The 15,158-nt window shown below is 36.1% G+C and overlaps 1 protein-coding gene across 2 annotated transcripts in view; it reads right to left on the bottom strand.

Annotated features, from left to right (window-relative positions):
- Positions 1-2,156: 2,156 nt before the first annotated feature.
- TRDN (triadin) overlaps positions 2,157-15,158 on the bottom strand; it is a 79,874-nt gene continuing 66,872 nt past the window's right edge. For both annotated transcript variants that reach the window (XM_077176342.1, XM_077176343.1), the window contains 5 exons: positions 10,565-10,624; positions 7,809-7,868; positions 6,373-6,432; positions 3,784-3,843; positions 2,157-2,455 (listed from right to left, as the gene is read on the bottom strand). In XM_077176342.1, coding sequence (XP_077032457.1) covers positions 2,187-2,455; positions 3,784-3,843; positions 6,373-6,432; positions 7,809-7,868; positions 10,565-10,624 — 509 coding nt within the window. In that variant the 3' untranslated portion in view covers positions 2,157-2,186. The remainder of the gene's footprint in view (positions 2,456-3,783; positions 3,844-6,372; positions 6,433-7,808; positions 7,869-10,564; positions 10,625-15,158) is intronic.

Below are 15,158 nucleotides of genomic sequence, written 5' to 3' on the forward strand. Positions count from 1 at the left end.
TAAGGAATTTTAAATGAATATGATTTTTCAAGTGCCTCTTCATGGCTAAAAATCCATTTTAATCTAAAGTCCTTTATTAAAAGGGGAATTTCACACTTTAGTTTTCACCTACAACTCTGTAATGATGACACAAATATTCATATAAGTACTAAAAGATCATGTCAAAATTTGGGACTAGATTCTTATGATAGATGATAAAAATACTCATAGATGATTTTGTCATTGGGCTTAATGTGATTTACCCAGGAAGATTACCTCTCTTTTTAAATTTTAATTTTAGTATGAAATGATGCAAAAACTCTTATGTCATCACTGCTGTATATTTTACAGTTTCAGATAAGCTTGCAGAACTACTCCCTTGAGCAAGCAAAGATTGCAGGATCAGGAAATCTCTGTGAAACTGCATTGATTTTAAATCTCTGAAAAACGGCATTAATTTTAAATCTCTGAAAAACTGCATTGATTATGTTCACCTTGGGTCACAGTGGGACTGAAATATAAAGATGAATTTTTTTAGAGCATCCAGCAGGGCACCAGTGGTTTTTGGTGGGAAAAGGAAGCATGAGAGTAGGATATACAGATTCCACTAGATGTGCATAGCCCTGTCTCCAGTGATAAAGGCAGTTGAAGAGGCTCCTTCCTTCCTCCACTCCATCTGCTTATTCTCATTTTCACCTGCTGGGATTCCATGCACAGTCACTGGGTCACACTCTAAAGCAGACTTGCAAAATGATCTGTAAATATTTGATGTCAAGATGGATCATTTTGCTAATATTTATCAGCTAAAGTTGTTAGGAATCCCACAAAAAAAACCAAAAAAAAACCCAACAAAAAACCCAACAAACAAAAAACCACCACTATTCTATTGGTCTCTGTAATCTTTGATGCCTACCTAAAATATTTTGTTGTTATCTGCACAGCACTTCTTTTTGAGAGCTTTATCCTGAACAGTATGGAGCAGACCCCACTGTGCACTGAAACTCTTCCAGAGCAAACAAAAAATTGAAAGAGATTTTCACCTCCCAAGTGAACTGAACAATTTGCTGAACTTTTTTCCTTGGTCACAGCAATCAGTGTGATAGATGCTGCTTTGATTCCATGCCTCAAAGGTCCCAATATTTCAAGTGAAGGACAAAATTAACTGGAATACAAATAAATGTTAAAAAATACTAGTTCAGCAAACTATGTATGTCAGAAAGTGGGCTATGTCTCAAACTCTCTCAGTTTTCTAGAAAAGTATAATTTAGGCAACTCCTAAGGGGTCCAGAGCAATGGTTATGAAATTCTGAGAGAATCTGATCAGGCAGACTCAGATATCCAGGCAGGGACAGCTTCTTTGATGTTCAGGCACAGCAATTTATCTGTGGTTAACAGCTGAAAGGATCAGATAGGTGCTCTATGCATCACTGAGCTGCCTCTTTCACTGTCAGAATAATCCCGTGGCTGCAGTGTGGCACTTCATACAGAAAGCCAGGTCCTGCTGCCTTCATTCATACAAAATTGTACTCAGTGCCATGGAAATGCCACAGGGAAATCAGGGAAGCAGTCTGTGCAACCTGGGAGTAGAAGAATGCAGGCTTACTCTGACAAAGTGGAGCACATAGTTAACACCTTGTTGACTATATGGTGTTGATCCATGTTGATTCTTTCTTTCATCACTTAATTTCTTCCTTACACTAGAGCAACAGCATTTCTTTCCTTTTTGGAAGAAATTTGGAAGCTGTTCACATTAAGTTATATGGGGCTGGTATGTCACTATGTTGCACAACATCTGACAACCTGCCTTGTACAATATGATAGATAAATTATAACATTCCTTTTACACTGTTGCTACTTTCATTATGGTTACAGAGGGCATAGGCAGATGTAGAAACAAACCTAAATTCCCAATAGGTTATTGGACAGTCTGAATTTTCAAAAATAACTCTGCTTGCAATCTACTACATTAGATGCTACTGAGCAAATCCACAAAGTCTCAGACCTATCTGAAGAGAAATTGGTCCTTGATAAAGAAGGATTTAAATGAAAATGAAACTTTAGCCATGAAAACCTCCTAGAACCTTCTGATTATATACATTAAACTTATTTTATTTTCTGTAATCATGTCCTAGCAGTGTGAGGTTCATGTGGAATTTATTTGTACTGTGCTTTTGTTTTTCATGGGTGCACTTTGGTCCTTGACACATCTAACTCCATTCTCTCTCTTTCTTCCCTACTACCTTTTTAGGATCTTCATCTGTTTCCTCCTCATTTTGTTTACCTTTCTTGTCCGATTTAGTTACAGTCTGAAGAGCTTTCTCCTCCTTAACTTTTGTTTTGGCCTTTATTAGCCCAGTTTCTGTTGTTTTCGTCTCTGCTTGCTTGACCTTCTCTGCCGTCTTTGCTTCTCCTTTTCCATCCTTCACTTCCTTTTTGACTTTTGCTTCCACTTTAGTGCCCTTTACTTTCTTCTCCTCTGCAGACAATAAAGAAAAAGCTTTCAGTGTCACTCTCTGCCCCCAACATAACATTCAGTGCCACTTACTTTATATTGTGCTATTAATAATGAGCATTTCTTCAATATTAACAGCTTGGTAAGATCTGATGAAAACTATAATCCCCTCAAACTAGGCAGAATTAAACAGAAATATGAGATCCAAAGAAGCTTTATTTCAGTGCTATACCATGAACTTGGCTGATGCTAAATGTGATAAAATATGCCAAATAATATTAAGTGTTTCTAACAAGATCATTTTCATGGTATAAACTAGGGAGAAAGATATTGGTCATTAAGCAAACAAATATGGGAGGCATATATGTACAAGTTTAGACTTCAGAGTTAAACTCTGTTGTAAGCTGGAAAAATAGTGTGTGGTTATTTTTAAGGGTTGCTTTCATGAATTGATTCTAGGTCTCAGTCCAAGAAGTTTTGAGTTTTTGAGTCTGACTCTACACCATTTCTCAGGGCTGAGAGTGTCTGAGACCAATTCATGAGATGCCCTTCAGCAGAGTGAGGAGGCTTCCAAGGAGAATTACCATTGATACTGTAAGTATCAGTAGCTGAAGCTACACAGAGCTTGGTGAGACCCAAAGCATTCTTTCTGCTTTTGTGTGTCAGCAACTTTTTCTCACCTGAGACATGCATGCTCCCAGTATGCGTGTTTCCAGTTCACCCCATTGGAAAATCCAATAGTATTAGTATAAACTACCACTGGATATGTTTTAAATTAACCTGTTTAGTGCAAAGTTCATAAACCTGTTTTCTTCATAGATCTAAATGTCTCCATCCTTGAGACAAAACTTGTATGCTACCAAATTTATGCTTTCTGTTAGGCTCTAGACCTCCATTTCTGTTAAATCACTGAGATAACTAAATTGATTTTATCAATATGTAAACTGGAATATCTAAGTATTGCAAACCAGAATTCAGATATTTATGTAAGAATGTTACTACTCCCAGACAAAACCAGGTATTGCTGGATAATGGAGAATTAATTTCCTTAACTAGTTATAGTGAAAATGTATATCAGAGCACTCGCAGGTAGGCTTATTGTTTTTCAGTGAAATGGTGGCTCATACTTTTATTCTCAATTTGAAATTGCAACAGATTTTGAAAGGGATCAATCATAGAATTAAATCCTGGATGTTCTACAAACATTTTAATTCTGATTATATATTCACTTCATTTTAGTTTCATGTAGCTGATTTCTCACACACATTTACAATCTCTGCTTGAATAAAATAAAGTTTATGCATTTCAATGTCAATTCAGCTTAAAAACCTGTAGTATAGATAAATAAATACCTTTGGGAGGAGGTTTCTTTTCAGTTTTTTCATGTCTTTCAGGTGCATCTTTTTGAGTTACTAGAAATGAGAACAACTGTGTATTAGGGAAAAATCTCACAAAGAACAAGAAAATATTGCCAAAACACATCATCACTGGAAATTTCACATTTCCTTACAATTCCTGTTTTCCAGTTTTTGAAATTGTTTTCAGATTCATATAGTGGGGTAAAAAACTTAAAAATATCTGTTGAGGCTCCTTTACAAGAAGACAAGTGAGTCACACAGATCTGAAGCTTCCTAGGGAATGTTTTTACTACATAGTCCAGATGAAACAAACTTGCTCATGTCAGGTGCTGAGCAGACATGGAATTGGCCTTGTGCTACAGCCAACAGGAACCCATGTGGCTGTATTTGTCTTATACAAAGGTGTTTTTCTTAGCTTGGGCTCATTGTCAACAAACACAGCCATAAGTCTGGTGTTCACTTCAGAGCCCAGCTTGAGTGAGTTCATGTCTGCATAAGATACACTGTGTAAGCACACACACACACACACACATGACTGTGTTCCAGAAAGGCTGCTAAAATTTTATGCAGACCTCTATCTTTGCCCTCCTGGTCACCATCCAGACACAATACAAGAACAAGCCAGCCTTGAGAGTTAATTACACTTCTTTCAACTGATAACTAAATAATAACAATCCTCTCTAACTGAATTCCATCCTAGAACTCCAGCCTGTACAAGACATGATTGATATTTAGACTTGGTTTTATTTTTTTTAAGACATTTTTAGGTGATGTGTTTAAAAACCACTCATATCACTGAGGCTTTCTGGAGCCTTTACCAGAGTCTCAAGAATTACCTTGAGTCTTTGTAATGAGCATAAAGAAAACCTGCTGACTGTGTGGGAAGTAGCCACACAGCTCTCAGTATGTCCATTCCCCAGAGCTGGCCAGAACCTGAACATTTTCATTTCCTAGGGACTGCAAGTGGTTTGAAGCAGCCCCTCAGCACTGCTGGTAGCTAATCCAGTTTAGAGCAGATCCCTGAGAAAAGGGAGGAGGGCCTGGCAATGGAAAACTCAGCAACACAGTGCTGGCAGAAATGCACCCTTGGACATGCTGAGGAAAACTGACCCCATGCCCTGATGCCATAGGGGCTCATGGCAGGGAAACTACCCAAGAGAGGGCAGCATGGCTATTTCACTCTGCAGCCACAAGGATCTGCAGCTACTGTGTCCAAATCCTTCATAAAATTTTCCAGCCAGTGACTGGAGTCATGGCTGCTATTAAACACATTAAGGCTCTGAGTGATTATTTGGTTAGCTAGCAGAAGATAAATGGGTAAAGAGGCTGGCTGCTTATTAGGACTATCTCAGTGATTCTTGGAAGTTATTTGCTTTCCAAACCAACACAGACACTATGGGCATTTATTTTCTCTGGCTTACTTTAGCACGATTTCATTTTATGAAAAAAATCCCACACTTTCAAGTCATACACTGAAAGTAGAAAAAAATGAACAATATCCCTGAAAAAGAGAGACTGGACGATGGCTACCCCTCAAAGTTTTTTTAAGGCTTTTAGTCTTCATTCTGCTTTCTTTCTTTCTTCACTTTTAATTTCTGTTTTACATTTCTCCTTAGACTATGATCAATTAAAAAAAGAGTGATTTGTACATTTGTACCTATATTGTCTGAACATATTCAAATTAAACCTAGTTAATTCATGCATCTCAACATCATGGGATTAATCTCAATGCCATAACAAACTGATATGAATTTGGTTGTATACGATTTCTTCAAGAGTCAACTAAGTAAAATAAAAAGAGACAGAGACTGAAAATGAACTTCATTATAGAAATATCTGCCATGGAGAAAAATCTAACCTCAGAGAAAAACATTCAAATGCCAAGCAATAATAAATGTTAGTCTTTAAAAAATGGCATAATAGGGCAAGGTGATTGGATTTTTAAATTTCCCTGCCCAAACCATAGCCAAAGATGGAATTATCAGTCAAAAGAATAGTGAAAATCACCCCTCACACACCCACGATATTGCTTCATAATATATATGATAATTATTAGATGTGTAAATCTTAACCAAAGCCACTGCTGCCATAGAAGACAATGCAAATCATATACTGAAATTAAAATGTTATTGAAAAAAAATAAAGGCAAGAAAATGAAATTCTATTTTTGGATATGATGGAAGACCCAGATTGAGAGATAGTAAATACTCTTGCATTAGTCTGCATCCAGTTGAAAACTAATACACAAGAGAAAAACTTCTTTGCAGGCAAATTACTGAATCTCTTTGTGGAGGAAAAAGGCATCAAGGAATGCAAAGAAAATAGTCATAGGTTTCGTTCTTTAGCTGTGTAAGGATGATTTGTAATAAACTCTGTGCATCAAAACAAGAGAGTAAAGCAAAAAGAAATATGCTGAGCAAGACTTCACTCGGGCTGATCAAGACCTGCTTAAGCAAAAGAGACAACACCCAAAAAGTGTTCAACATGAACTAGAAGAGCTTTGTACTTTAAATACTTATCTCCACACTCTCCCAAGATTTCAAACACTTAAATTGTACAACTTTTAATAATGATCATCAATACCTTTAGACGGTGCTTTCTTTTCTTGTTTTTCTGGCTTTTCAGATTTCTCTTTGTGAACAGCTAGAAATAAAACCAATAATATTAATGGTCATAAAAAAAAAAAGTTGCATTTGAATGAGAAAAAGGGTCAAGTAACACAAGTAGGCACCATGGTCATGCATGCAAAAAATGAGAAAGATTGATTCAGCTGCTGCTGTTTGTTGTTGATGCCAAAACATGGAACTGGAACTTTCAAAATCTCATCTGCCATCACTGAGGTCTTTGCCATTGGCTGGAGGAGCAGCAGCCTTTCTAGCTCCAGTAATCCCATGAAAGAAGATAGTCAAGAGTCATACTTATTTATATTGGTTTTTTTTCTTTTTTAATATATTTATATCCTGTATTTTATTGGTTTATTTTGGTTTATTGTTGTTTTTTAGCTTTCTTGTTTATTACTTTGGATAGTTTCTGAAGGATTTCTGAACTCCACAGAGCAACTAACAGTTTTTCCAGCTATGAATGATTAAGCACTATAATTAATTACAAATCTAATTGCAGTGACATTATAACTAATGTTCTTTGGGGCTTTTTGTTTGCTTTTAATTTCCACCTTACAAATTGAAATTAACAGCTCTGTAGCTCCTAGATTTCTGGCTCAGGCTTCAGAATACACCCGAGTTATGCGGTAGTCACTGAGTAGTGGGTAATCTGAAATATTCTCCTGTGTGGGCTCTGATTTGCTAATTTTTTGGGATTAATGTGTGCACAGTAACTTGTCCATGGATGTGCAGAACTGATATATGCATGGGTTGATGTGCCCTGAGGTGACCTACAGGGATCATGTGTGTGAAAACACAGAGTTCCCTATTTGAGTACAAGGTATGAGATTATCCTGGGAACACAGAAATGTATGCATGAGCATGGAGCTGGTGTTTAAAAAGAAAGTAAGTACTGGGGAAGATAAAACCGTGCTAGATATCTATTTACTGCAAGTAACTACTGAAAGAACTTGTCCTGGCATACTCAGTGGCTATTCAGTGGCTCTATGCAGTATTTTATTTAAAATGCATTTTTTCACACATGGCCTTCCTGATTACCTCTGTGAAAGGGCTGTCAGGTGCCTTTTTCTTGGGTGACCATAGTCTCTTAGCAACCATTCTTATTGCAAGTGTTGGAAATACCCAGTGATTATCATAAGATTACACTAATCCAGAGTGCAAAATATATTATCTTCCTTCCCCAGGAAAAAAACAAACAAACAAAAAACATGCAGGAGGAATATTAAATGCTACTTATTGTGTAAGACTGCAAATTTATTATGATTTCATTATTTTTATTCATAATATTTCATAACTCTTTTTTTCTGCAATCGAAGGAATACATAAATGGAAATTGAGTAGAGAATAAGCTTTAGGGTACCTCCTGATGTAAAATAAATTCTGACATTAAATAATTACCTGCATGCCTTTCCTTTTTTTCAGGTTTTTCTAGTCTTTCCAGTTTGTCTTTACTTGTCACTAAGAAAGGAAAAAGGTGTTATACATATACCCAAAAAGAAAAAGAAAAGTGGGAAAAATTAAGATTTTAAAACAATTTCACCAAGGATGCCTTGGGATACTAAGTGGCAGAGTGTGTTACTGCTGAGCTGCCCCGTGCATATTTTTACAGTGTACATCATACTACAGGGTGTGAGCAGCCAGCTCTGGCTAACGAGTTACTGCCATGGTAACATGCCTCAGCTGTTTGCTGCATATCATCTCTTGCAATTGTCTGTCAATTCCAGAAGAATTCCAAAATTGTTGGTTACTAAGGCACAGCTCACAGTAAATGCTACTGCCTGTGGTAGGGAGAGGGCTGCACCTTGGCCACCGCATACTCAGACAGACACAGGTTGTAAAAACCCCGGAATCAATCTCGGAGCAGGAGAGAATCACATGTGCAAATGATACATCTGTGACTTGCCAGCTGGCTTGAAATGGATAACCAGTAAGGGATATGGATGGTTAGTAATGGATACAGACATGGACACTAGCTGAGATCAGTCCCTGGCAATGACGATCCCAGAACCATAATTAGATACCCAGTGTGTGCAAAGCAAAACTAACATTATGACAGTGGAAACTGCATTATGCTATCCAGTCTTTCACAGAACATTTTCCACTCACTTTTCTTAGGATTTTACAATTGCACTGTAATGTTCCAGAAAATGAAAAATAAGTGAGTGGGTTTTAGAGCACTTCTGAAAGAACAGCTGTGAAAATGCAAGCCTAGCTTAAGTCTAACTCCTGTGGAGATTTCATCCAAGTTTAGTAAAACTCCTTTTGTCTAACATGAGGAGATAAAAAACTTTTTTTACCGTACCATGAATTCCATGTGTAACTGGATATAAAAAAGAGTGATAGGCAATATTCAGGCTTCCACATTTTTAAGCAATATAGTGATGAAATACTTGAGAATATGGCTGACATCTCTGACTGAGACACTGCTAAGTGACTGAGACACTTACAATTACTCTCTGCATCATTAAATAACTTTCTTAAACTTCATCCCAGAAGTTGATTATAGATTAGAATAGGATGCTATTTATGCGCTCCATTATCTCAATCTTGAAAAGGCAATGTATTTAATGTAGAAAATAGGCAGCAAAAATACAGGGATGCAGTCTCTAGGGTCTCCCAGTCACACATAATGATATAATGAAATGGACCTTAGAAAGACACACATTCATAGTCTTAGTTTTTAAATTTAATGTACAGTCTGAAAGTAATGTTTATTAGCACTGTGAATACAGAGAATGTCTATACACAGTAGTGTTTCTGTAGCAGTTTTGGCAATAGTTCACTACATAAAACAAATAGTTCACTTCAAGAAAAAATACCACTAGGTAGACAGAATATTAATAGGATTTATGGCACGCAAAGGCAGTATAATTGTCATTTTCTTTCACTGGCTATCTGAGTTTGGCTGGGATAATCTTTTTCTTGTTCTAAGAAACTTAATAAAACATTAAATATTGTTCTCCTGTGAAATCAAGTTGAAGAATTCCACAGGTTTTCCACATTATAACAGAAGTCTTGAAGATAAATTCATGTTTTAACATGGGACATTATTGCTTTTGCTTTGTAATTTTTCTAAACCCCAGAAAAAATTTCCCATGTTATCACCATTCTAGTTTCTACCAATAAATATTCATTCTAAGAGACACGTCAACTTATATGCCTGCCATTAACTTCTAAAATCAGTCTTGTTAGCTCAAGGCACTTTGAATTACTTATATGAAATGGAAAAGCTCCAATCAGAGACTCTTAGAAAGGCCTTGTCAAGCACGGCTTTCAGGAACTTCACCTTCACTTGAGTTCTTGGCCTGAATAAGTCTGCTATGGCTGGATATTTGGTCTTCCCTTTTCTTGTTTTGGTAATTTATTATGGTCATTGGCCTGTTTGCTCTTCCAGAATATTTTTCTTCCTCCAGCCCAAGACTTCATTAGCCATAGGTTAGTGCAAAGGACGTGTTCTCAGAAGAATTAAGTGTTTTGACAAGTAGATGCACTCCACCAAAATTTCATTTGGCTAAAATATCCTCACAAGAGGTAAAATAGACAGCGGCTATTGTAACCCAGAGATAAATCTCACCCATTGTGCGTGGAGAGTAAGTAGTATCTTGATTCTGACTCCTACAACAGATCTGTAATTTTTTGTTGGCATACACCACCAGGAAATTATTAAATTCTCTCTAAAACCTCTCCCCAGTGTCTCTGAAATTAATCTGGAGGAATTTAGTTTTCCTCTTTTTTTCTTTTTTTTTCCTTTTTTTTCCTTTTTTTATTTTAAGCAGATTTCCAAAGCCGAATGTCTACATGGACCATTTCCAGTTTGTTATAATTTATTAATTACTTTTTGGTGGAAAATATTCTCGAGGGCAAGTAAAATACTTGGATTTATTCAAGAAGAATAAACACCAATTTGTGCTCTAGGTACTTTTACCTAACTTATTAGTACAGTAAAGACTATCTGAATGTAATTTCAGCTATTCTGTAGAGTGAGTAATTAAAATTATTTTTAAAAACCTCATTCTCCTTCCAGCTGGATTTTACAACACCTCCTCCATCCTCAAATATTATTGGGATCTACAAGAACAGTCTAAGAGTCAATAGATTAGACTATTTTGAATCACTTATAAAAAGGCAAGGAATATCAAAAGCTGAATACATACCCTTTGGGGGTTCCTTCCTCTCAGTTTTTTCTGGTTTTTCAGGTTTGTCTCTCTGTGTTGCTACAAATAATAAACAAATAAATAAACCCCAGCTCACAATAAGTCCTTAATCTAGATGTATTAAACACACTTATTATCTCATGAAAGTGATCAAGGAAAAGCATTCATGAACCCAAATAATGGATTTTAGCTCTGAGTCACAGGTACTTGATGATGTATAGACCTTCTGAATGTCAACATTTAATTCCAGGTCCAAGAGAAATATTTTCCTTGAATAAGTCTTCAGATATCAGACCATCTTTTTCTGAAAGAAGTGATTCTTCAGCAACCTCAATCTAATCTGTCCTTTCTCTTTTGGTCTCATTACACAACCACCCTGACTCTTAGATTTCTGACAGAGGAAATTATTTTCAGCCCTTGACAGCATTGCTTTCTATTCTTAACAAAAAACTGACCAGCATATTGCTTTCTATGCTATTTTTTTCTTTATTTTTAGCTGTCACTTCCGTCACAGGATGGATTAACAAGAAAACATCTCTTTTAATCAGAGTGTAACCTCAGGAAGAGCAGCTGTTCAAAACACAACCGACTCCATGTCCTGCAAGAGGCAGGCAAACATGAGTCCTTATAGACTCTCTTGCCCACCTAGGTCTCAGACCATGTTATGAAGAGGTTCAATCCTACATACTAATGATTTTATTCTTAGTAAACCCATACTACTAAAAGACTAGAATTTCATAATTTCAGGGAAATATTGTTTTCTTTCCTGTACCTAGGTTTCTGGGAAAAAAGTAAAACAAATTCTGATTAGAAGACAGTGAGCTTTATAAACAAGCACATTATGCTTTTGTATCTATTCATTTCACCAGCTTTGCAGTGAATGCCATTTCACAAAAGGGCAAGCACTTTTTTGTTGGCTGAATGTTTCCACATTAAAAAGCAAGTTGTAATGATTAAGAAAAATCATTCAGAACATTCAGTAAATTCATTATGTCTTATATGTGTTTGGATTATCCAAAATTCACTTTCAGTCATAACAAATAAATTATTGTGATAAAAAAGAGCTGTACAGTTGAAAAAGATTGAAGAGAGATATTTCAAAGTCTTTAAAGAATGTGGACAGCAAATTTACACTAAAAAAACAGGCTGTGAAAAAAACAGCAGCACCAGCAATGTATTATTGAATGAATTACAGACTGCAACTCATCCAAAAGCTTTAGCAGAGCTAGGAGCATACCAAGAAAAAATCATTCCCCAAACTGAGTATTTTTGCAGAAATTGTAGCATGCTTTTACATCTTGCGTTTGTATTAGCAGATGCTTGCTCTATCTTAAACACTTTTGTCCGTTTTGGCAGGACCAACAGCAGAGTTTTGCAAAGACTGTGATGGTCAGTGTGAGTGAAACCTGAGCTTCTGCACATTCAGACAAAAGCTCTTGTAGTCTCTATGCCAAAAAATATGGCTGAACTATGCAGAACAGATTGATAATCAGAAAGCTTGGATTTATCCACAGGGCATCTTACTTGTGTAAGAGAGATTATTGTGGGTTTTTAAAAATTTGAAGTAGTTTTTCCATAGCATTTCCTTATTTCATGATTTGAGAAAAAAAAACACACAACAACAAGAAAACAAACCAAAGAACCCAAAAGAAATCAAAACAAACAAAACCCATACCCACACAGCAAACCCATAAAATGAGCCTTGAAAAACACTAACTGAATTGAATGTCAGTAGACCTGAAAGTGGATAGAAAAATCTAATTTAAATTTGTTTCACATTCTCAAAATGATGTAAACAGCAAAAATGCACGGAAATACTAATATTTTTGTGGACTACAGCTTAAAACATGAAGAAGGGATAAGTTGGCCCCTTCTTGAGAAAGAAAAGTAACTTGATGTATCTGGGCAGGGAGCCTGGAATGTGGATAAGCAGAGACCAGGCTGGCATAAGCATAAGCTATTTTTCTCTTCCCAATTATAGGCTGAAGGTGATCTCTGGTTAGTTTGAGAGCCTTATCCTGTGTGCTGATATCCCCATAGCCTCAGAGGTTGCTAATCTCAGATTGTAATGTTTATCATTACCTCTTATGGGCACTGTCAGAGCTATGGCTTCCCTTATTTGGGAAGGGCAGGTGCTGCCAAAAATTAAAGTGTTCATGTTTCAGGGCTGTGGTCACTGGCCATTTTTGACTCTTCAGTCACAAGACCAACAAAATCCTCTGAAGCTTTTGTTCTAACAAATTTAAATCTGATGTTTCTTAGCATATTAACTCTCCCCCAAAATATTTTCATGCTCAACTTCATATGTTATAAAAGCTCTGTCATAGAAAATACATCACTGTCTACAGATCGTTTCCATATTTTGTCACTTGGATATATTTTTCTTTGTCAAGGGCTTAACATATGTTCTTTCTCAAGCCCAAAATTCTAGGTGCAAGCTTTCAATTTTAGAATTAGCCAGGCTGGCCATATTGCCAAGTTTCTGTGAAAAAAATTAGAGTTGATTGGATATTATTTTCCATTAAAAAAAAAGGGGGAAGAAAGAACACAAACATAAAAAAAAGTTTTTAAGACTGCTTTCATCCTCTTCAGCTGAAAAATGCTGAAACTAAAACTGTTCATTCAACTTGAATTCAACCATTTTATTAGCTTTATGACACAATCTGTAGTTAAAAGATCGCCTCTTTTATTGCTTTTGCTACTAGGATGCTGGTGACATCCATAAGGCAAAATAGACTTAAAACCAAGTAGATTTATGGCAATGGTGGAAGCTAAATTTTTTCCACAAATTAAAAGGAATTTTCTTGGACTTCCTTGCAAATACCAAAAAGTCATAAGCTCAGACTGAAGTCTTATTAACATTGGAAAAAATATAACACCCCAACCTAATTTTCACTAACCTAGATTTTGGAAATTGCTGAAACATTTTTGCATGTCTTTGAATGAAAATTCAGCCTGAGGCAAAAAGATGAACATGGGAAATCTCACCCTAAGTGACTGGAGTGTGATAAATTTATAAATAATCTAAAATAGAAGCTTATAATGGAAAATTTTAAGGTAATTTAACTATGTATTCCAAATTTAATATTGCTATCTACTTCACAGAAAAATAAAAATAAGAAGGGTTGCATATATGTGAGAAGATTTTCCTAATTTCAATCAGCATCACAGATTTTATTTGCATCAAATTGAAGATATAGCGAAGGGGGATGCGATTTAGTTTATCTTGGATAGTTATCCAACAAAGACATTCCACCTTCCAAAACAGAAAGTGTGAAAAGAAGAGGTGTAGTAAGGCACTGCTTCTGTACCTAAAAGAAGCAAAAATAGTTTCCAGCTGAGTAAGTCTTAAGTCTGCTGCTTAGTACGAAGCCAGGTGATGAGTGCAGTAAGCATGAAGCAGAGATTGCTTGCTCCAGCTAACAGACTAAGTGCTTGTCTCCAGAGCAGCACTCTCAGGAAAGTTAAGATAAATGAACTAATACAATGAAGTTAGAGTGCATTAGTCAGAGAGCATTAAATCTCTGCCTAGATGCTTTCATTCAGAAGCAAAGCAACTTTAGATGTCTACAACTTAATTCTTCCTGAAGGAATGCTCAAAAAAAAAGGGTTTGGTCTGGAGAGGGGCACAGGCTTCCAGGTTCAAATACATAATCTAAGGAAACTACAGCTATGTTGCCATCTGTACCATGTTCTCCAGATTAAAGTTAATGCAGGCATAGTTGTAGCTGTACCTTGAGAAATCGGGAGAGACAGATTTGTCTGTGCATGAAATATGCTTTTCGATTTATTAACTTGGTGAAATTATGTGGGTTTCTAGAACACTAAGATTTGTATGATCTAGCTCTATTTATCTATTTAGCTGTCTCAAATACTTTGCCTTTCAGCTACAGCAAATTAACCATCATTGCATTGTTCTCTTCCATACCTCACCCCAAAAGCAATGTATTAGTGAAGTGATTTTGGGAAAAGCCATACAATAAATAAACATTTTCCCATTCCTTCTCAATGCCTGTTTTAATTAGAGCTATTTCCCAGAAATGCAAGGCAATTCATTTCACTGGTGAGATCAATTTTCCATAAAAATCAGAAATTGTCATGGGACCTTCAATTAGACAGAAATTTGGTACTTACATATACTTTTATCTCGATATTTTTTACTATTGTTTTTACTTTTTGCCAAAATAATGTGTAATTAACTCTTATTGGTAGTAATAGTAATAAAAATTATATCACCTATTTCTTAAACAGACTCCAGAAGCAACTCTAGGCCTTGCAAAATCTATCTAGAACATAATATCTAGATGCTCAGGAGAGTTTTGTACAGCAAGATAATCAACCCCTTGTGCTTCTCCTGGATGATCAAGCTCCTGGTCATGCAGTCCAGGTGCCGCTGCATTCGTGAAATTACTAATACCTCAAATACCAAATTGGAAAGACCCTAACTTGTAGTGAACTTGTGCTTATGTGTACATGTTATCATGAAATAATTTGATTTCAGGGCTCTTAAGCATGACCAATGGCTTTGTGAAATTATTTCTCAGAGTATTTCTTCTTCCCAGGATTAAATTTGTTACAATAATTGAAATAGACA

The sequence above is a fragment of the Agelaius phoeniceus genome, chromosome 3 (genome assembly GCF_051311805.1).
Source record: "Agelaius phoeniceus isolate bAgePho1 chromosome 3, bAgePho1.hap1, whole genome shotgun sequence".
In the NCBI taxonomy this organism is placed as follows: domain Eukaryota; kingdom Metazoa; phylum Chordata; class Aves; order Passeriformes; family Icteridae; genus Agelaius; species Agelaius phoeniceus.